The sequence below is a fragment of the Ctenopharyngodon idella genome, chromosome 3, assembly GCF_019924925.1.
Source record: "Ctenopharyngodon idella isolate HZGC_01 chromosome 3, HZGC01, whole genome shotgun sequence".
NCBI classification, from domain to species: domain Eukaryota; kingdom Metazoa; phylum Chordata; class Actinopteri; order Cypriniformes; family Xenocyprididae; genus Ctenopharyngodon; species Ctenopharyngodon idella.
In genome coordinates, this window is record NC_067222.1 from 4,200,526 (window position 1) to 4,224,668 (window position 24,143).

At 37.2% G+C, this 24,143-nt stretch overlaps 1 protein-coding gene across 12 annotated transcripts in view; it reads right to left on the reverse strand.

The window, feature by feature from the left end:
- The window catches only part of rbfox3b (RNA binding fox-1 homolog 3b), a 327,667-nt gene that overhangs the window by 33,084 nt on the left and 270,440 nt on the right, over window positions 1-24,143 (reverse strand). For 10 of the 12 annotated variants that reach the window (XM_051887979.1, XM_051887972.1, XM_051887981.1 and 7 more), the window contains 5 exons: window positions 18,485-18,622; window positions 7,672-7,725; window positions 3,526-3,618; window positions 2,574-2,634; window positions 2,329-2,382 (listed from right to left, as the gene is read on the reverse strand). In XM_051887979.1, coding sequence (XP_051743939.1) covers window positions 2,329-2,382; window positions 2,574-2,634; window positions 3,526-3,618; window positions 7,672-7,725; window positions 18,485-18,622 — 400 coding nt within the window. The remainder of the gene's footprint in view (window positions 1-2,328; window positions 2,383-2,573; window positions 2,635-3,525; window positions 3,619-7,671; window positions 7,726-18,484; window positions 18,623-24,143) is intronic. The other 2 variants (XM_051887974.1, XM_051887978.1) reach the window with 2 other exon arrangements.

A 24,143-nucleotide genomic window follows, 5' to 3' on the forward strand; every position in this document is an offset into this window, starting at 1 on the left:
TAACAGACGGCAATAAACGGAGAGAAACCCCCGTGAGTCTGTGTCTCGCTGCTCGATTACACTCCGAGAGGCCGGCGGCATCTTTCACTCCATCGCTCTCGTTCTGTTAGCCAACTGAAAGCCAATCTGACGCACCCGGAAAACCCATCCACAGTACAGAGACTTCACAATCTGATAACTGTGAGTGGATGCTTCACACACACACACACACACACACACACACACACACACACACACACACAAGAACATGAGCAGCGCTGCATATCTCTCTAGTTCATTCCCTTTATACTGTCTGCAATGACAAAAAAAGACTGAATTACCTGTTTTTTTTTTTTTAAAATGTACAATAGTATGTACAATGAATCTGACTGGCTGTCTGTCAATCTATCTATCTATAGTATATAAATATGTATAAATAAGTGATAAATTATAATGTGTGTGTATAGCCTATATAGCCATTCATCTATAAGTCAGTGATGTCAATTGTCTAGTGTTATTTAAACATGTATGTAACCCCATATGTTTAGATGTGTTGTGGTGGATTAGTTTGTCTGTTCTATGTGTTAGCGTATGTTAGCGTATGGCTCTGCTGAGCTCTAATGTCATTTCATTTTCCTTATGAAAGACTTTTACAGTCATTGAGACTCGAGGGCAAATCAGAATGAACTCAAAACAGAGTGCGCAAAATGAACTGAAGCCAATTACTCTGTGCTGAATTCTTCATTTGTGCCACCGAAGAGTTTTAAAAGAAATGTGATCCGTGACTGCTAATCAAATTGAGCCGAGAGCTAACTAGCAGCGCTAATGACACGACCACCATCTGACTGCAATAAATTAAAACAGCGGTTATGATGTGTTCAATAGCGTGTGCTTTTATTGGTAATGGAAACCAACGTGGCATCTAGTTTCACTAATAACACGCTAGCATGAGTAGTTTTATTGGGGTGCTGGTAGATTCGAGCGCTAACGCAGCAGTCTTGGGTTCACTTCCATAAAGTGGAAAATTACTGACATCAGCACTGCGCCTTTGAGCGAGACATTTAACCCCAGATCGAGCCGAGTGGGACAGCCCCCTTAATACAGTGAGCTGCAGTGAGCTTGTCTAGGTCAATAACGACAGTTAAATGACAAGCATCACTAGAGCTTTGTTTACACCTGATATTAAGATGCGTTTTGGTCGCTAAATACAGGTGTAAACAGGGTCTAAAACGGGGGGACCTATAATGCCCTTTACACAAGATATAATATAAGTCTCTGGTGTCCCCAGAATGTGTCTATGAAGTTTCAGCTCAAAATTCCCCACAGATCATTTATTATAGCTTGTCAAACTTGCCCCCATTTCAGTGTGAGCAAAAACACGCCGTTTTTGTGTGTCCCTTTAAATGCAAATGAGCTGCTGCTCCCGGCCCGCTTTCCAGAAGAGGACGGAGCTTTAACAGCTTGTGCTGCGGTTGCTCAACAACAACAAAGCTGGAGAATCTCACGCAGCCAAAATGATGATTGTCAGTAACGTTGTTCAGCCTTACATTGTTCAAACCGGAGTCGCACACTGATGGAGAGACTCAGGAAGAAGTTACAACTTTTAGACGTTTCTGAATGGTTAGTGGATAAATTTATGTAGTTGCTGTGGAGTTGATTCCACTCATCGACTAGCATGTGCCGTCATGTTAAACTTTTGTGAAAATCCAGCATTGAATTGACCCTCATTTGTGAAGCAGTCCAGAGTAAAATGACGGCATGGCAACAACACTCTACAACAACAACTCTTCCTCTACTCTAAAGCAGCCCAACATGGCCTCACCCCCTTTGTTGCGTGTTCTCGGGGGCGGGGTTTATGTAAATTTTAGAGTTAGTGATGTCACTAACCCAGGAAGAAGCTTGTTGTAGTCCCTACCAGCCGTTTGTTGTAGTCCTTAAAAAGCGATTTCTGTAAAAGAAAATATCTCCCTTTGTATTAAACTTTGAGCATCGTAACTTTGCAGACGTTGTTTATTCTCAAACAGCAACATTACACACTAACTAAAGTTAAAAAAGTGAAATCATAATCAAGGACCCCTTCAAACTTTGTCGAATGAAGACCCAAGTTTGGTTTGAAGATAAAAAATGTACCAAGCACAATGTTCTCTCACCATTCCTGATTTCTAACATACACTCACAGCATTCGGCTGGTCTTTAGTTTCACAATGAGTAAAATCTTAAATTATGAATTAATATTTTCTTCAGGGAGAAAAAAAATGCAAATGTTTCAGCACCTGACAAATTGACTTTTGCGTAAACAGGTGTGCAAGACAACAAAATAACGCGATATTCCCCAGCGGGTTTCCTCACCTGCGTAGAGCTCCGGTCCGTAAACGGCTCCTACAACCGGATTGAGCTTCCAGCCTGCAGAAACACAGGACAGAGATGGAAATATCCGGCAAACACCTGAGCGTGTGTTTTAATAGATCCCACTGGGGTTAAAATAACATCTGTCAGTGATAGTCAGGAGCGTTAAGCAGCTGTAATGCTGAGGCAGCAGGTGACAGGCCGTTTTGTCATTTTAAGGAGATTTATGAGCAGAGAGGCGCTCTTACTGTTTGTGTACGGGTTTACTACTTTCTTATTCGTCATCACTCTCGCCGTGGCGTTGTTCACCTGAGAGAGAGAGAGACAGAGAGAGATGTGAGCGGGCTGCAGGAACATACATCAAAAACACATGCATAAAAATACTGCGCTCATGCAAAACACGCATGCATGTGAGTAATATCTCCCAACTGTGCCTGTAATGACCCACAATGCATCTCTTTCGGCTCTTCTAAACCATGCACACAACACTTTACAGAATGTGTTATATTCGGATATTTTGCGAAATTTCTGGTGTTAACTGATGACATACACAAGCATTGAACAAAAATCTCCCATGATTAACAAAAGTAAACAACATTTGAACATGATATCTGATCTGGCCGTCTGTATTATCAGTTAAAATACAGCTGGTTATGATTGGTTTAACTGCTTATACATGGTTAAAAACATGTTTCTTGTATTATTTTACTCATTTTTGGGGTGAAATATGACCTGGACTAGTTTTTATGGTTTTATTTAGATTAACCCTACACTGTAAAAATTAACTGTTGGTTTAACTTAATTAAGTTACCTGGATGCCTTAAAATTTTGAGTTCACTGAAATTAAAAATTTGAGTTAATACAATGAAAGAAAGTGGTTTAATCAACAGAAACTCAAATATGTTATCTGAACCACATTAATTATCTAAGTTGACTTGACAAAAGAAAAAATGTTGTGATAACAAATCATGAAATATTTTTTTACAGTGTAGTGTCTGTCACAGAAGCTGTCAATAGAGCATGTTGTATTTAACCCAGAATATTCCTTTAAGATGTCACACACACACACACACACACACACACACACACACACACACTTGGACAGGTAGCATGCAGATGCTCGGAAATCTCAGGATGAGTACAGGAAATGAGGTCAGCAGGCAGGAAAGGAGGACGGAGAGTAGGGGAAAAGGAAAGCACCTCGATTTTACGTCCTTCTACGATTGTACCGTTTAGTTTCTCCCGCGCGCGATCTGCGTCTGCGCTCGTTTCAAAAGTTACAAAGCCAAAGCCCTGCGGACGCATGGAGTGAAGCGGGAGGAAAGAGAGAGAAACAGCATTGAAGGGGTTTGGAGAGAGTCAGGAGCCCACGAAAGGAAGGAAACATGAGGGTTACAGAGAAGCAGACACACAGTCTGTATATAAAGAGGTTCAGTCAGGTCATGTTATAGTGACAGATTAAGCAGAAGTAACATATAACACCTATAAAACCCTTCCAGAACATTACAAGTGCTTTACTCAGAGATAAAACAAGTCAGTTCACTCAGCGGCCATATTAATAACACCACTAGGCAGCTAAGCAAGTAAAACTTCATTTACATGAATGAGGAAAGACTGAAATCTGTGTAACTGTTCATCAAAATGACACATCAATAACACATTTCAAATCCGGGCTAAAATCTGATATATATACACATATTAGTGCTGTCATAATTAGCGATTAATTTTTTCTTCAGTTTAACGTGTTTAAAATATTTAACACAATTAATGCAGCATCTGTTTTTTTTCCATCATAATTTGTCTAGCGTTATGATCACACTCTTATTCACTCAAATGCTTTCAAACCATTCAAGCGCCACAAGATAAGAACAAGAACGTGCTGTCTGTAAATGTCGTGTCATGTGACACACAAACGACTCGTGTGACAGAAAGACACGCGCCAGTATCGAGATCTCTTTCGTGCTTGAACAAACAATAACACACAGAATTATGCCAAAATGCCCGTTTTTTCAAGTATCCTCATAATAAGAGTCTTAAAAGAGTTAAATAATGTTTTTAATGAATTTAAAGAGAAAATGAGATGAGCGTCAGAGCCGCGTCAAGTTCGACAGCGGCAGCTCTTAAAGTGACAGCAGCCTAATAAACCAGTTGCTGTGATGTCTGTCATTAATGTTCATCAAAGAACAAAGGTTTGTAGCTTTAATAAGGATTAAACTATATTTAATTTATCATTTATGCAGTGAAGACTGTAAAGTGTTTGATAACTTGATTCAATTTCTGTATATTATGTATATTACTCTGCATATTCTGGAAGGCCATAGGCAGATATGACATTTACTATAATGGGTTTATGTGAAGATTGTTTTAAGTGTTCTTAAATTAAAAGTTATTTTTTTAAAGCATAATAAATGTTCAATAAAAATCGATAACTTTCAGTTATACAGTCATGTTGAATGTCTATAATTAAATAAATCAATTTCATAGAGAGATCAGGAGCAGTATTAGTATCAGTGATACTGGCCTTCATTCATAAAAAGCCATTAAACAAATATTTAAAATATACTGTCTTTAAGTTGTTTCTACAATAATTTGGAGATTAACTGTGAAATTATTACAATATAAAAATATTAAAAACTCCAATGTTTTTAATTTCAGAAAAAAATGTGAGATTAATTAGTTATTTTTTTCGATTGACAGCACTAATATACACACACACACACACACACACACACATATATATATATATATATATATATATAATTTTAATATTCATAATATTCTGAAATAATGTTTAATTGCAGGAATGATGCAGAAAATTCAGCTCAGAAACACATATCATATTAAAATATATCTTTCATACTGTCCGCCTTAACCCAGGGGTTAAGAGATTAACCCAGGTTAAGTGTGAAAGATTGTCTGGGGTCATCATAATACAACGGCCAATAAGAGTGAAGAGGGGGCGGGGCTGCAGATGATGGACTGTTGGATGGTGTTTGGATAATACAGGATGAGCTACTATCAGCCCGAGGGGTGGGTTAATATTAGATGCTCTCACACGCAGGATCTTCAGTGCCTTCTGCTTGATATATACATCAGTCAGAGAGATAAAGGAATAAATTGAGGAAGGAAACTGAGGGCCAAATGAATCCTGTGGACATCTCACATGACTGCATCTGCTCTGCTCTTCTCTGCTGTTTTATCATGCAATAATTAGCTTACACAGAGGGGTGAAAGAGAGCCCATTTTTCAAAAGGGACAAACATATTGAATGCAAATTGCTGCTTCTTAGAAAATAGATTGTTTATTAATGGGCCGGTGGGTTTATTATACAGCAACGCTGGTGGTGGGGACAGCAAGGCATCATGGGTAATGGGCTTTGTAGGGCACACACAACAGTGAATGGTTGCTCGAGCAGAGCACGCTGTCATCTCCATCTTATCTAGCTGTCGGGGACACGATTACACACCATCCACAGAGAGACACGCAGGACCAAACACTGACTGTGTGCTTTATGTCTGAAACACCTCCATACACTCTTAAAAATAACACTTCCAAGAGGGGTTTTTACAGTGATGTTGTAGAAAGAACCTTTCAGTGAAAATAAAGAATCTATTTTCTTAGTGTGAAGAACATTTTAAACATCTAAAGAACCTTTTGTGGAATGGAAAGATTCCTTGGATGTTAAAGGTTCTTCTTGGAACCATTAATGCCAGTAAAGAACCTGGATTTCAAATGCTTAGATGCCCTATTTTTTATGACTTTATGGTAAAACGGGGATAAAGCTTCAATCAGAAGACAGTTATGGGAGAGACCGGGGCTAGTTGTCACAACAAAACTATATAACTACAACAGTCACAATATAATAATGAGGAAAATAAATATATATATATATATATATATACACACACACATAATTTTTTGTGTTTTAATAATAATATATAATAAATTAAGACAGCCACAACAGTCACAATATAATATTTTATATATATATATATATATATATATATATATAATTTTATTGATATTATTGATATTTTATTGACATCCATCCCAAATCAATATTTTGATATTTTAGTATATTTTTTGGCTATTTCAACATTTTTTTTTTTAATAATAATATATAATAAATTAAGACTGTGCTATTTTACTATTATTTATATTTTATTTTTTTACTATTATTTTGAATTATATTTTATTTTCATTTTATTAATTTATTATTATTTTACTTTAATGTTTAGTAATTTTGTTATATTATTTATATATTATTATTTTTATTAATATTTTGAATTATATATTATTTTCATTGTATTAATTTATTATTGATTTTATTTTAATGTTTAGTAATTTTGTTATATTATTTTATATTATTATTTTTATTAATATTTTGAATTATATTTTATTTAAATTTTTATAAATTTATTATTCATTTTATTTTAATGTTTAGTATTTTTGTTATGTGCTATAGTAATTTTTATTAGGTTTTTTTTTTATATTACTATTTAGGTTTCAATTATTTTTATTTCAGTTTTAACTTTTATTTATTTCCAGTTAGTAATTTTAGTACTTAAAATGATTTCAATTAGTTGCCAGGGCAACATTTCTAATTTTCTTTTAGTTTAGGTTTATTTCAGCTTTATTTTTAAGCTTTTATGTTTTTAATAGTTTTTAGTCTTAGTTAACAATAATTTTCCTGCATGAAAAGCATTAAATACCCTGTAAAAACCTATTTATTGGATGATTCCCATTTTATACAGTGTGACAACATGCCCCTCTATAGATCTTTAATCTTGGCCAATAATGGTGGATATGTCACCTTTTTTGTATTCTAGACTTGCAAGTCTAAGGGAATTCCTTTGATTAAAATTAAACAAGCAAAATCTGTTAAACATTTAGGGAGTTTTAATGTTTAAAGTTCCAGCAAGTAGTTCTCCAAAATATCTTGCAAAAATGAATCTAACGTGAGAAACAGTCAGTGTGACAACTAGCCCCGGTCTCACCTATCTGTCACAGCTTTGGAGGGAAAATAATAGGTTAATTGACATCGCTATTATTATTATTATTCATACAGCACAGCAAAGACTGCAGTCGACATCAGCAGCAAGAGTTTGTACTTGATTCTCTCTGTCGTCTGAGCAAACACCAGATTATCATGAAGTCCTGCGAGCGGAGCGACAGCTGACCTCGCGCTCTGATTATGTGCACTGCCATGTCTGTTTTGTTCTTTGACTTTATAGTCTTTAATCTGACTTGAGGAAGATCAAACCGGCGTCTCTAAGCCAATAAAGAGTTCAGAAGAGAGCGTCGCTACACAAACAGAGAGGAGAAGAAAGCAAGCGTCATTCATACCTTTGATCCTCTTTCATTAAAGATAATCTCCACGTCTAAGATCTTCCCAAATTGCTGCAGAAAAGGAGAGTGAGAGAAAAAGAGAGCAAGGGAGAGAAAAGCAAGATGAAGAAGGGAATAAGAGAGAGATAAATCAATTAGGAGCCTCTGTGTCCATGAGAAAGTGGGGCTTGAATCCTGGGATGAAATAATAACTGGAAATTACATAACACACAGGACATGTTAGACGCTTTCCACCGCAGTCTTCATAAAACAACTTTCAAGAGTTTAGATTGGGAAAAACTTTTGTTTCTATAATCTCATTCTACAGCATTATTAAGTGTCTGCAGAGGTCTCTGGCATGAGCTTTATAATGTGAGCTCTCTGGAGTTATTATTAACTAAAATTAAAACTTCAAACCATAAAAAACATTAATGTTACTTAAAATAAATGTTATGTGAAATCAAGTAAAAAAATATATATATATATTATAACTTATTTTATCTAGTTGCCAAGGCAACATTTATCATTTTCATTCAGTTTGATTTGAAGCTAAAACTAAAATAAAAATTAATAAAAAATTATAGACATATTTTAACAAAACTAAAAGTAAATAAAATGAACTTAGTGAGGTCTCTCATATCAGGTGAGGTTTGTCAGTATAAGTCTGTTGTGTGAGGTTTCTAATGTGATGTTTTGGGAGTGAGGTCTCTGGCGTGAGGTCTATCAGGTGAGGTTTTTCAGTATAAGTCTGTTGTGTGAGGTTTCTAATGTGATGTATCTGAAGTCTCTGGTGTGAGGTCTCTCAGGTGAGGTTTTTCAGTATAAGTCTGTTGTGTGAGGTTTCTAATGTGATGTTCTTGGAGTGAGGTCTCTGGTGTGAGGTCTCTCAGGTGAGGTTTTTCAGTATAAGTCTGTTGTGTGAGGTTTCTAATGTGATGTTTTTGGAGTGAGGTCTCTGGCGTGAGGTCTATCAGGTGAGGTTTGTCAGTATAAGTCTGTTGTGTGAGGTTTCTAATGTGATGTTCTTGGAGTGAGGTCTCTGGCGTGAGGTCTATCAGGTGAGGTTTGTCAGTATAAGTCTGTTGTGTGAGGTTTCTAATGTGATGTTCTTGGAGTGAGGTCTCTGGCGTGAGGTCTATCAGGTGAGGTTTGTCAGTATAAGTCTGTTGTGTGAGGTTTCTAATGTGATGTTTTTGGAGTGAGGTCTCTGGCGTGAGGTCTATCAGGTGAGGTTTGTCAGTATAAGTCTGTTGTGTGAGGTTTCTAATGTGATGTTCTTGGAGTGAGGTCTCTGGCGTGAGGTCTATCAGGTGAGGTTTGTCAGTATAAGTCTGTTGTGTGAGGTTTCTAATGTGATGTTTTTGGAGTGAGGTCTCTGGCGTGAGGTCTATCAGGTGAGGATTTTCAGTATAAGTCGGTTGTGTGAGGTTTCTAATGAGATGTTTTTGGAGTGAGGTCTCTGGCGTGAGGTCTCTCAGGTGAGGTTTTTTAGTATAAGTCTATTGTGTGAGGTTTCTAATGTGATGTTTTTAGAGTGAGGTCTCTGGCGTGAGGTCTATTAGGCAAGGTTTTTCAGTATAAGTCTGTTGTGTGAGGTTTCTAATGTCATGTATCTGGAGTCTCTGGAGTGAGGTCTTAGCAGAGGCCTGAGAATATCTCTGAGAAAAAAACAAAAAAAAAACAACAACAAGCAAAACAGGTCATTTAATTATGCCCACATTTTATTGTATTATTATAAAGATAAACAGAACTATGTGTGTGTACAGTCTGTTTTTTTCTCTTTCACTGTTGACAAGCTCCCTTTCTTCTCTGTCTTCCCCTCTCTCTCTCTTGTTTTGTTATGTGCCATTGCTCCCAAGGGGGGAAACATTCACCAATCTTCGATTTAGCTTCCGTGCTGTTTGGATCGTTAGAAAACGGAGGGATGAGGGACGAGCACAAGCCCCTCTAATGAGCACGGCTTTTAATTGATGCCTGTGATGGTCGTATTATTTCATTAAAAGTAATTACCCTGTCAAGCATGCTGCATCACCATCATTTGGCCACTGCGGTAGAAAATAAAACCTCTGCGAGCATCGTGCTGGGTGGAGAGAGACGATGCTGAAAGTGCTAATAGGATCAAGAGCAGGCGCTGTTGTCTACAGAGACTGACTACAAAAAAGGATGAATGGACGGGGTTACAGGGTCAGCGCTAGTCAGATTATGAGCTAATGTTAATTAGCCATTTGTCTGAGATTCAGACTCTGAGGAGAGGTCGGGAAAAAGTCGCTAGACATGAGATGCAAAGATTCGGGAAGCCTTCATCTTCATTAACAGCTCTGCCCTTAGGAAAGAAAAATCACACATGAAATCTCAATTGTTTCTTCTAGACAGCAATGAGATTAAATGAAGTGGAAACATTTGCAAAAGATTCTGCTTCTCAGATTTTTCTCCTGAGAAAAAGACCCGAGTAAACATTTGTCTCCTCTAGAGTTTGAGAAGAGAACAATGTCAACAATGTCTCAATCTCTTCTCAGATTTGCCAAGATCCGAAAGTCTGGGGGGTGGGAAAGGGATGGGGGGTGTCCCTCTCGGTAGAAATTGCGTTTGGAGGCACTTTCACAATCAAAGGGGCAGGGGCTCAAGCCCCCCCATATGTTTCTCATATGTTTCTCTTGAGAAAACCCCCCCAGAAATCTTACATTTCTCACCTTGAGTTTCAGAAGAGATCTCAACAATGTCTCAAACTCTTCTCAGATTTGCCAAGATACGAAAGTCTGTAATTAAAAGTCAGAGATCTCAATAGGAACTCAAACATTTCTCATCAAATTCTCTCAAGATCAGTTAATTTGGCTGCTATCTACTTTTTCTTTCTCCAAACAGATTTTAGGAGAATAATCTGAGATGACACTGAGACATAACAGTGAACACCTTTAAGTCTCATGAGCAGTACAACTTTCCTCTGATCTCTCAGCATAAAATCCAGAAACACTCAAAGTGAAAAGGAAAATCACAAACGAGATCTCTTTAAAGCCTCAATTGTTTCTCTTAGATTTTAATGAGATTAAATGGGTACTGAAGTCTCTAGCTTCTCAGATGTTTCTCCTGAGAAAAAAAAGACCCCAGTAATCTCACTCATTTCTCACCTTGAGTTTCAGAAGAGATCTCAACAATGTCTCAAACTCTTCTCAAATTTGCCAAGATACTAAAGTCTGCAATTAAAAGTCAGAGATCTCAATAGGAACTCAAACATTTCTTATCAAATTCTCTCGAGATCAAATAATCTGGCTTCTATCTACTTTTTCTTTCTCCAAACAGATTTTAGGAGAATAATCTGAGATGATACCGAGACATTAAAGTGAACTCCTTTAAGTCTCCTGAGCAATAATATTTCATCTGATCACTGATCTCTCAGCATAAGATCTAGAAATACTCAAACTGGACAGGAAAACCACAAATGAGATCTCTTTAATGCCTCAAATATTTCTCCTAGTTTTTAATGACAATAAATTGAGACTTTTGAAAAAGTATTCTGTATCTCATATGTTTCTCTTGAGGAAAAGACACCAGAAATCTTATATTTCTCCTCTTGAGTTTCAGAAGAGATATCAACAATGTCTTAAACTGTGGTCAGATTTGCTAAGTCATGAAAGTCTGCAATTAAAAGTCAGAGATCTCAATAGGAACTCGAACATTTCTCATCAAACTCTCAGCAGAAGATCTAGAAACACTCAAAGTGAAAAGGAAAAGTGAATGTTTCTCCTGAGGAAAAAGACCCCAGTAATCTCACTCATGTCTCCTCCAGAATTTCAAAAGAGATCTCAACAATGTCTCAAACTGTGCTCAGATACCAAAGTCTGCCATCAAAATCAGAAATCTCAATGTGAACTCAAACATTTCGAGCTGCTCTCCACATTTATTTTAACAGCTCTATAGCTCTAGTCTTATTTCACCAAATGAATTTCAGGAGAAACATCTGAGAAAAAGCTGATACTAAGCAAAACAAGTGCAATAACATTTAAGGAACACTCTGATGACTCTGCGCTCATCGTTGTTCTGTTTGTGCTACAGCTGCAACAGCTTAATATCACTGCTCATCCAATCAGCATCTGTGTGAAACTGTAGGCTGAAATCTATCAATTTATTCAAATGAATGCACATTCTGCGGAGGGCTCAATCAGAGACACACACAAACACATTAACTCCCCAGCGTGAGCTCCGTGTTGTATGGTGGGGTTTTCCCTGGCTAGCGTGCCGCAGATGCTAATTGTTTTAACCAGGCCTAATGGACCAGTGATAGAGATTAATTAGTTTGGTAGGAAAGTTGCGTACGGTAGGGGAAGTGGTCTTCTCTACTGAGCATGCTCAGATACCCCCTGTGGTGGCACTTTCTCATGCATACGTGCAGTAAAAACCTTAGCACAGCGTTGCAGGGAAGAAAGCACTTAGTAGTTTAGCAGACGACTGTGCAAAACTCTGCATTAAATATTTGGATCCTTTTCAATGAATTAGTGTGAATATGATTTGAATTGGCCACACCCTACAGGAAGTTGAATTGGAATGACAGGAAGAGGAATTTACTAAATCGCAATGGGCTCTATGTACAATGGGCTCTGTATTTAGGGGGCTTTCACACTGGCAGTTTAGATCAAAATAGAGCATGGCTCGCATGAGAAATTTTTCATTGTAAGTCTGTTGTGTGAGGTTTCTAATATCATGTTTATGGAGTTTGGAGTGAGGTCTATCAGGTGAGGTTTTTCCATCTAAGTCTGTTGTTTGAGGTTTCTAATGTGATGTATCTGAAGTCTCTGGCGTAAGGTCTCTCAGGTGAGGTTTTTCAGTATAAGTCTGTTGTGTGAGGTTTTTTAATGTGACTTTTTGGAGTGAGGTCTCTGGCGTGAGGTCTATCAGGTGAGGTTTGTCAGTATAAGTCTGTTGTGTGAGGTTTCTAATGTGATGTTTTTAGAGTGAGGTCTCTGGCATGAGGTCTATCAGGTGAGGTTTTTCCATCTAAGTCTGTTGTGTGAGGTTTCTAATGTGATGTTTTTGGAGTGAGGTCTCTGGCAGGAGGTCTATCAGGTGAGGTTTTTCCATCTAAGTCTGTTATGTGAGGTTTCTAATGTGATGTTTTTGGAGTGAGGTCTCTGGCATGAGGTCTATCAGGTGAGGTTTGTCAGTATAAGTCTGTTGTGTGAGGTTTCTAATGTGATGTTTTTAGAGTGAGGTCTCTGGCATGAGGTCTATCAGGTGAGGTTTTTCCATCTAAGTCTGTTGTTTGAGGTTTCTAATGTGATGTATCTGAAGTCTCTGGCGTAAGGTCTCTCAGGTGAGGTTTTTCAGTATAAGTCTGTTGTGTGAGGTTTCTAATGTGATGTTTTTGGAGTGAGGTCTCTGGCGTGAGGTCTATCAGGTGAGGTTTTTCAGTATAAGTCTGTTGTGTGAGGTTTCTAATGTGATGTTTTTGGAGTGAGGTCTCTGGCGTGAGGTCTATCAGGCAAGATTTTTCAGTATAAGTCTATCGTGTGAGGTTTCTAAAGTGACTTTTTGGAGTGAGGTCTCTGGCGTGAGGTCTATCAGGTGAGGTTTTTCAGTATAAGTCTGTTGTGTGAGGTTTCTAATGTGATGTTTTTGGAGTGAGGTCTCTGGCGTGAAGTCTATCAGGCGAGGTTTTTCAGTATAAGTCTATCGTGTGAGGTTTCTAATGTGACTTTTTGGAGTGAGGTCTCTGGTGTGAGGTCTATCAGGCGAGGTTTTTCAGTATAAGTCTGTCGTGTGAGGTTTCTAATGTGATGTTTTTGGAGTGAGGTCTCTGGCACGGCTCACATAAGAAATTGGTAATGTGAAAGCTGCCTTGCAGACCTGGGAGTGCACCAGAGAATACTGCCATTGAAGAATACTATAATGGAAGCTTGTGTAGAACTGAGATTTTAGTAGAACTATGTAGGCAGTAAGCCTATTCAAAGAAAGTAATTCCATTCAAAGAAAGTCAACAAAGTTGCAATGCATACTGCAGGGTTGCCAGGTCTGCACAACAAAAGTAGCCCAATGGCCAGTCAAAAGGAGCCCAAAAATAGCCTAATGCGATTTTCTCCGCCGGGCAGCCAAATTCTCCATTGAATTTGTACATCTGGGGGGTGTTTTGAGGGTGTTGGAGTACTGAAATCGTACGTACAGGGGTGAAAATCAACCCGTGGAAAAAAATTTACCTGCAGCAACAGCTTAAAAGTAGCACAATTCCATGGGAAAACAGCAGATTTGGCAATACTGGCATACTGGGAAATGAAGCGTCCTTCTTCTCTAGTTCAAAAAAGTTAATTTATTAAATATGATGAAATATATAAACTAAATATTTGCATATAAAACATTAAACTTAGAAAATATTACTTAAAATATTTCAAAAGTTATTAAATATTAAAATATTTGCAAACATTAAAACATGCCTCTGTCAAGTTTATCTGGATAAAGCTTGCTTTTCTAGTTAAAATGACTTTGAAAATTAAGTTCTTTGAATTTCAATTTATTCGGAAAACCTCAATTCACATTCAGAAATTTAAAAGGCATTCTCAATTCAATTTTGAAAGGCCAGAGTACAATATTTATAAACTTTAACACTTTAAGCCACTGTCAAGTTTATTTTCTAGTTAATTTCTAGTTTTAAAAAAATGACAATTTCAATTCATTTGAAGATAATAGCAATTCTGCATCATGTTTGCAACCTCAATTCATATGCAAGAATTGTACTGGAATTTAAAAGGCATTCTCAGTTCAATCCTGAATGGCCTGAGTAAAACCAGACTCCTTCAGAAGCTGGATTAGCTGGGGTTTCCAGCAGGGAATTATGCACAAAGTACCCTGCCAAAAAAGCTCATGCTGTATTCTGCAAACCAAAGCTGTATTGAAGGCGGTTTCGGCACGGACTGTGTCTTTTGAAGTACTCTGATTGGTGGGGTTTTCTTTAATGCGAGTGGACTCCATACAGATGAAGACTTGTTCGCTGCTCAGATTTAAGCAGATCTTTAATTCCGTCTCGTAAAAGAGTAGAGCCGCAGGTGGAATGCTAACATAGCGTCGGCACAGCGGGAAAGCTGGAGATGAAGGTAAAGGCCCCCTGCGAGAGAAATTCCCAACAGCCCTTGAGGCCCACAGGCAGAGAGGAAGAAGAAACAGCCCTAAAGCCAACACAAAGCCGGGGGTTTTACTTCCAGGAACGCTCTCTCCTACCTCACATTTCCATATGGACATCCTCAGTAATAAACCACTCGGCTCCAGATAATGAGCCCCGTACTTCTGCACTCATTAGCGACTCCCAGACTCCAGTGCTTTAGCCTGCGACGCTAACCTGACGCCCCACTCATTTAGCTTCGACTCTCCGTTAGCCAAGCAGCTAATTAGCTGCACTGCTTTCTCTTGGCAAAGTAAACCTTCGGCCCTGCTCACCACAGGCTAAATCTCCATTAGCCATGAGGCTAATCAACGCCGCCAAGCTTTGTTAGCGTGGCAGCGAGTCATTAGCGAGGCTTACTTCAGTCCGCGGCGGGCAGATGGAGCTTATTACGTCTCAATGTGTTACAACGGGGCACACCGTAAAGAAAATGTGCTTTTCACTACTCACATAGTGTATGATTGCAGAAAAATATATATGCTTTTATCGAACATTGATGGATCAACACATTTTGTGAGAAAATAAATCATAAAAGTGGTTTGTTTTGTTTAAAAATCATATAAATGTATGAGGTGGCGATTACTTTTGCTAAAGTAAAATGTTTTGCAAAATATAATTTAATTTAATAGTATTTTCTGTTTATTTCCATAAAAAAAATATATATATTTTTTTAAGAAAACATTTGTTTTAAAAATACTGTTTTTTTAAACGATTCTGAAAGCTTTGAAGGAGATCCACAGTAGGATTTACAGTAGTAACAATAAATATATTTCATTATATTGTATGATTAATATCATATTTTCAAAGTATGATGGCTTTATTGTAAATATTGTGATTATAAATATGGTGAGTGAGTTTATTCTTAAAACAAGGAAAATATATATATATATCAATTGGGTAAGAAAAATAAACTTAATTCAAAGTTAAAACAAGATTATTTTTCTGCCAGATATTTTTTCTTGTTTTAAGCATAAAGTCACTTAAATTTGATGATTGTTTCAGAAAACCATACTTAATACAAGGCACAAAACACAAATACTAAGTGAAAAAAACACTTTTTTGCAGTGTATTGTCAAGTGAGTAGCACATTGCTGGTTTAAACATATCTATGTGTCACACAACCAAATATCATCGTTTCATCATCATTATTTTCACAGTCAACACTACTATACGAAAATGGTGTTTTCAAATTTATCCACTTGCGAGAGTGTCTTCAAAAAGATTCCTTTTACAGGACAAAAACAAAAGGTTCAGAGAGGCTCCTGATGCCAGCTTGGGTAATAATGATTAAACAAACATCCCTAGTCGCCCATATTGTCTGTGGCATCCATACAGAGTTTACATCATATATCTCCGGACCACCTATACACAACGACTGTGAGTTAATTACTGAGCTGATTTGGCGCACACAGACCTGGCAGCCTCTGAGAACAATAATCCAGCTATCACAGAGCATGATGGGGGAAACAGACCATGTTGTATGTAATTTATATGGCTACATGGAGGTCTGTGCTGTAATTAACATCATCTTTTCCACAGAGCCACTGGCCGACACCGGCCCAAACAAATGAGCGCTGTTTAAAGCAGCTTTTCTGGCCAGCCTGCTGCTGACGGGTCATTAAGATGATTGAGATGATTTTTAGCAAATAAGAAGGAATCGGCGCACACAGTGTCTGTGCATTTAGTAAGCCTGTAATCATCTGATTTACCCCGCAGGCGAGAACAGTAAATGTAATTCAGATATTCAGAGAGTGGGAACGTTTCTTTCATGTTTCTCTCCAACACGGCATTTTTGTCTTGTTTTCCATTACAGACATCTACAAATTTTTAAATCAAGATATATTTACTTGAGAATAAGCAAAATGGCTTAAGATATTATGATTATTTTTTCTGAAAAAAAAAAAAGCATCAGAATGAAGTGAGTTTATGCTTAAAACAAGAAAAAATATCTGCCAATGGGGTCAGAAAAATAAATTTTATCAAAAGGGAAAAAGTTATTTTTCTCAACCCATTGACAGATATTTTTTTTATTAAGCATAAACTCACTTCATTCTGACAAAAAAAAAAAAAAAAAAAAAGATAATGGGCCCTTTTTTAACGATATAAGCACATAGTCTAAAGCGCACGGCGCAGGTGCACTTAGGGCAATGCCGAATCCTCTTTTGCTAGTTTAATGATGGGAAAAATAATGACAAAAAGGGTTGTACCTAGTCTCTTAATGAGTCATGGGTGTGTTTTGAGGGTAACATGCAATAAACCAATAAAAGTCTCATCTCCCATTCCCTTTAAAGGCCAGTTGCGCTCGCGCCATGGTGGATTCGCTATTTACATGGAGGAATTTGCAAGTGGAAAGACTGAACGCTTCTCCAGAGAAAAATCCTTTTATTTTTAATATTTGGCATGTTTGTGTGCTGCTGTGCGTCATAACAAGCAGAGTGTACACACGATGTGCACCCGCATAAAGGTGTATATTACCAACACGCCCTTTAAATAACAAAAAAAAATACTGCGCCATTGACTTTAGACCAGGTTTCAGTTGGTCAATGGCGCAGTCGTTTTCAGTGCCTTAAAACAGCAACACGCTAACAATGCACCTGAACACACCTCGTTTTCAGACCATGTGTGCACAAATGGGCGCAAATGCATTTGCTATTTAAACAACGTGGTGCTGGATGTGAAAATGTTAACTGCGAAACTAGCAAAAACACTTGTTTCGAGTGTATGATAGGGCCCAATATCTTGTCATTTTGCATTTCAAGTAAATGCATGTTGATTTAAGAATGATTAGATATTTGTAATAGAAAACAAGATAAAAATACTAAGATGTTTAACACACATTTCCCTTACAATGAGCTAAATTTTATGACCCATTTTATCACAAAGTAAAAAAAAAAAAAAAAAAAAGCCGTTTTGATCCTCTTTAATGTGGCGTGACAGATCACTGTACAGGCACCTCATTTCAAGCGGGAGCGCTTGAAATGAGGTTACAGGTTATTTAATACTAGTTACAGAATAAACATGAATGAACATCTGAAGGTATGTTGAAAGATACAGTACAACTTACTGAAACATAATATCTCGTGTCAACAATCGCTCAACAAGTGTTTCAGCAGTGGAAAGACGTCAATAAAACAGCTTGAATCTGTGTCTCATAGCATTTACCTCAGGCAAGTCCGCAGCTTGTTAGTTCGCCAGAGAAATGAACTCTTTTGCTAAATATATGCACTATATTAGCCTATATATTAATATAGTTATTAATATACTAATATAGCTATTAGGGGTGTACCGTTACACCCCTAATAACTATATTAGCATCCACACCAATGCACAATATCATTCTGTTTATTCTAAGCACACGCTGCAGTTTTGTCGTCTGTCACTTTAAATGCTTACACTCTTAAAACAGGAAGGATTCTGATTGGCTGTAAATGTTTTATCATTCATTAACTGGAAAAAAATCATTCTGAAAGTGATTCCAATGATATTGTTCCTCTGTTATCGTTATAGTTGTGCTGTGGACTCTGCTAAAATGATTTTTAAAACTATGTCTTTACCGTTATTGTTATAGATATTGTCCTTGGTGTGAACGGGCCTTAATATTAATGATTCATTGCATTTAAAAACACTTTTCTCACAGACAAAGCAGGAATCTACAGGTGATGAAACACGTGCGTTAGTGCATGGACTCACCCCAAACATTTGCCGTAAATCTGGGTCCCGGAAGCGGAAGGGGATGTTGGAGACGTGTAACCTCTTGGGCTGCTGTTTTTCCGTAGAGTCTGAATGTGGCACCTGCTGGGAAACTTCTGTTTGCGTCACATCTTCCGTCTGTCCAAGGAAAACAAAGACAAAAGAGCCGTCCATTCATTAGTGCACATAGCCACAGGTTAGACTCACAGTGGAAAAAAAAAACAAACAAATGAAGGATAGTAAGTTAGCCTACTTATCCACGGCTATCATTTTTCATTTCAGCGGCACACGGATAAACAGACGTTGAGTTATGGTGGCCTACCTGAGGTCATGCATCTACGATACGATTATTAATCTCCACCTGTTACTGTCTGAGGAGCCCAAACACACAAGATATACTGACAAATATCCGGCAAACACACTCACACTCAGGCCATTGGCTTGTTGTTTCCATCATTATGTTGATGATCCGCCACAAATGAAACTTCAGACGTGTGTGACAGATGTTTTCTCTCTCTCCGCTAGCTCAGTCGAGCAGAACAACACACACACACACACACACACACACACACACACACACACACACACACACACACACTCATTTTCATGTGCTCGCTTACAGCAGCATGTCATCAGAATGTCATCATTGAGGTAAAAAATGTTCAGATTCATTCAAACACACACACATGTACACACACACACAACAGCAACAACATCAACAAATCTCCCCAGAGCATCATGGGCTTCATCAAAACATCAACACAGAGCACCAACATTATTGCATCAGCTCATAAAGGAGACAAACACACACATACAGCACTCGCACAAACACATGCAGTCAGTTCGGAAAGTGATTTGGTGAATCTCACGAAAACATAAAAGTATCCTGTAAGATATATTGCTAGATATATTGCAAGTGCAATTGCTTACACTCTTAAAAATAAAGGTTCTTTATTGGCATTGATGCTTCCATGAACCTTTAACATCCGTGGAATCTCTCCATTCCACAAAAGGTTCTTTATAGTGGAAAAAAGGCTCTTTAGATTTTTAAAATGTTCCTCACACTAAGAAAAAATGGTTAGGCTATTTAAGAACTCTTCACGGAAAATAGAAAAATGGTTCTTTTAGGAACTGTTGACTGAAAGATTATTTGGGGAACCAAAAATAGTTCTTCTATTGCATTGCTTTGAAAAACCCCTATTGAAACTTCATATGTAGGAGAGAAATAGAGTCAAATTTAAGTCATTATTCATTGAAAAACTGCAGGTCTCAAATGTCACTTGCAGCATTATTACTGTTAAATATAACTAAAACCATAAGTCATTTTTGTTATTTGAAATGAAATAAAAGTTAACCGAAATAAAATACAATATTTTTTTTAAAAAAAGTAAACTTTTTATTTCAGCTTTAACATTTCTCATTTTCATGTAACTTAACTTGACATACTAAAATAACTAAAACTAAAAGTGAAATAGAAATTAATAAAAACTATATAGACAAAAACCTAAACACAAAAATTACTAAAACTTTAACTAAAATTAAAATGGAAAATAGAAATATAAAAACTAATTCAAACTATTAATAAAAACTAAAATGTTACAAAATGCCAGTTCTGATTTCAAATATCACTGGTTCTGGTTTCTGGTTTTGCAGAAAATTGATAATAATAATAATAATAATAATAATAATAATTGATGAATCACATGAAAACATGTTTGGGTCATATTTTACCCAAAAATTACAAGAAAGAAGCAAGAAAACAAAACGAAACAAACAAACCTTATTTTAGAACCATTGCAATGACACACACACACACAAAAAAAAGGCCAGTAAACCCATTTTCATCATGACAACTCTTGGAATCATTTTAGCATGTTATTAAATATGGCACTGTTAATGTATTTGGTCTTGGCGGATCCACTACGCTGCTGCTGCTGCTGCAAAGAAAGTATGGGCTTGCTACTGCTAATAGATACACAGAGACACTGCTGTGAACATGTAAGATATGCTGCTGCTGCATAAATAGACAAATACTGTAGCAGATCTTGGCAGGTGGAGCTGGGGAGGTGGAGGAGTTCAGAGGAACTCTGATAGCTTACTATAAACACTGAATAAGACTATTTACATTTTGAGAAAGCAATCTCATTGGCTGCAGGATCAGCAGAAGCCAATCAGCTTGTGCCATGCGGTAATGATGTGATTGCTTGCCGACTGCATGTAAAGGACCATCAGCCTGTGCCATCTAGAGTTTCATGACTGAACTAGATATTTTCACTGCAAATTCTCATTACTGTAAATGCATATGTTTGTTTATAGTTCTCAGTGATGCTTCTCATTATATTCCCAGTCATTTTTTTTACAGTAATGTCATAAAATTTTCTAAAAATTACTTAATGGCGTATAACAAATACTATCACTACATATAAGTTTTAAAGGTGACCTATTATGCCCCTTTTACAAGATGTAATATAAGTCTCTGGTGTCTCCAGAATGTGTCTGTGAAGTTTCAGCTCAAAATACCCCACAGATCATTTATTATAGCATGTTGTAAAAGCCCATTTCTGAGTGGAAGGTAGGGCTGCACGATTATGACAAAAATCATAATCATAATATTCCCTTGAAATTGTAATTGCGATTATTAATTACATTTAATGATGTTTTGAATAACTTTATACCATTGTTTGAAGCAACTGTCTGCCACATTTTATGTAAAAATAATAAATAAAAAAAAACATGCTGTAAATACTCTTCCTGAATTGTTTTTATTGCTTTTCTATAGCATTAAGACTCAAATGTCAACTATACATTGGTTTAGTTTCTTCTTTAAATAAAAAAAGTAAACATATGCAACTAATATTCCCCTAGGGCTGTTTTCCTTGTTTCATTCGCACCGGCAGTAGGAACTCTGAAGTGACGTAAACTGCGCTTGTTGTTGTGACTTTTATTTTGATGGCGCAGCGGACTTTTATTTTGACGGCGCTGAGAACAGTTCAGCCAGAGCCTGAGCACACAGTGCTCTCATTCTCCATCTTCATTAGTTTATGATCTGTTTAACAGTCCTGTCTAATACGTTATTAGAACTGTTATACAAAGAAAGTAGACAGTATATGAAAAAGTATTAGCTTTTGCCGTGTGGTTGATGCCTAATGTCGCTAGCTGAGCAGAAATACATAATCATGTTTTGCTTGGTCTGTTCAAAGTTGCACTGGATTGTCTTCTTATCATAGGGTTGAAAGGTCCATCTATCACTGTTTTCCATGTTTATAGAGTTAGTTAGGTAGTGGAGTAAATATATAGGCTGTGTACACGGCTTTTTAAAAATGGCGGGTGCTGGTGTTTCGCATTTGTTCGACCAATCAGCGCACCTTTTGTGCTATGTTAGACCTTTTACACTCTGAAGTAGTTGTGATTTGCCTCTCACAACATCACATGCTCTAAACACACCTCTTAAACACATAGAATAATTTAAGTGGATAATTTTTGATGTAATCGCGCATTTGAACGATTAATCACGATTAGAACTTTGATTAATTGTGCAGCCCGAGTGGAAGGAAAAGCATGCTGTTTTTGTGCATGTATCTTCAAATGCAAATGAGCTGCTGCTCCCCGCCCCACTTTCCAGAAGAGGGCAGAGCCTTTACAGCTATTGCCTCAGAATAATACTCAACCAAAACCAAACAGATGTTTCAGTTTTTGTTAGTCATCTCTATCGCAGCCACGCTCACATGACATTGCAGTTCTTCATCATCACGGAAGTTTATTATCTGCATGCGTTTAAAAGCCCTATCAGTCTAAATTTCTGATATATGATTTTTTGAAGAACGCGCACAGAAAGCTGCCTGTCAGATGGCACATCGTGTGAGTATTAAACTAAGTTCTCTTTCACATCCTATTGCAATTAAACAGTTAAAAACACAAAGTTCACATAAACACAGCCGGTTTTGTCTGTGAACGTAAACAGCAAGTAAAGAAATCGCATGTGCACCTACTGCTGTTAATATGAATCAAACAACAAAAGAAAAACAGAAAATCACTTTAGTAGCTTTAATAAGAATACATTTCTTCCTTGAATGCTGCTGTTAAATGCTCTGGCGAGGAGATAAACATGGTGGACTGTGTACAGCTCACGCAGGGGAGGAGCTAGGCTAATAGGCCAGAGTCCATCAGCAGTCGTGGGCGGGGCCTAAGCAATGTGACGTTCCATTGCATATAATCTGCAAACGGCTTATTCTGTGACACTGCTTATGATTTATGGGGATTAAAAAAAGCAGTGGGTGGATTTTTACCATTATAGTGTACATATTTATGTTTAAACACCATGTAAAAGTGAATTCTGCATAACAGGTCCCCTTTAATTTAAATTAAAAAAATATTTAAATATATTTCTTCTTTTCTTTTGCAGTACGGAAATGAGAATTGGGGGAATGTGCTTAATGATCATATAAATAATGTCAAGAATTATTTTTCTTTAAGCAATACATAATTTCTTATTTTTCCTTTTGATTTTGACCCGAACACGTTCTTAACAAGTTTTGTGACATTCACCTTGTAGTTTTTGCTCTTATACATGCAGAACACAGCCTGGTGTGAGTGTGGAATCATGCAGCGCGTGATTTATGATCACATGTATGTTCATGCAGACACATGCAGTACGTAATTCATTACACACTCTCGATGTGCTGTTCCGCTGCAGGGAGGAGTGTGATACATCGTTCTCATTTATCTCCCGGCATTAATCACCCCAGCATCATCATCATCATCATCATCACCGCCATAACGACCATGGGCTTTATTGTTGCCATTATCATAATCACTGTCCCCGCAGTAACGACGCTCGTTTGTGCTCTTTTATGGCTCTCGCCTGCGCACTGACACGCAGTGTTCTCACTGACAGCTGTCTGATTCAATCGCTCTCGGGCTCCAGGTGAAGACGGGGCCACCAACCCCGGCCTCCCCCACCCGCCCTCACTGCAGCCTGGGTAATGAGCGGACACTCGCCCCCCGGGGGACCCGTGAGGATAATGTCAGAGAATCTTCTTTCTTTCTTTCTTTCTTTCTATTAAGTTGTTTTCTTAGTTGAAAGCATAAACCTGTTGCTGTGAATAAAAAAGAGCAGAAACACTGATTTTAATTTCAATAACTTGAAATTGAATAATTGATTTTATTAAATCATATAAATTTTACAAATATTTATAAAGAATATAAAAATACATTTATTTTTTAATTTATACAACTTTCTTTCTTTCTCACATTCTTTTGTTCATCCTTTCTTACTTTCGTTCCTTCTCTTTTTCTTTCGTTCATCCTTTTCTTTCTTTGTTCATCCTTTCTCCCTTTTATTTGTTCATCCTTTCTTTTGTTCATTCATCCTTTCTTCCTTTCATCCTTTATTTCTTTCATTCGTTCATCCTTTCTTCCTTCATTCTTTCTTTCGTTCACTTTTTATCTTTTGTTCATTCATCCCTTCTTCTTTCCTTCTTTATTTCTTATGTCCGTTCATCCTTTCTTTTGTTCATCCTTTCATTCATCTTTCTTACTTTTGTTTGTTCTCTTTATCTTTCGTTCATCCTTTTCTGTCTTTCTTTTGTTCATTCATCCTTTCTTCCTTTAATCCTTTCTTTCTTCCTTTCATCTTTTATTTCTTTTGTTTGTTCATCCT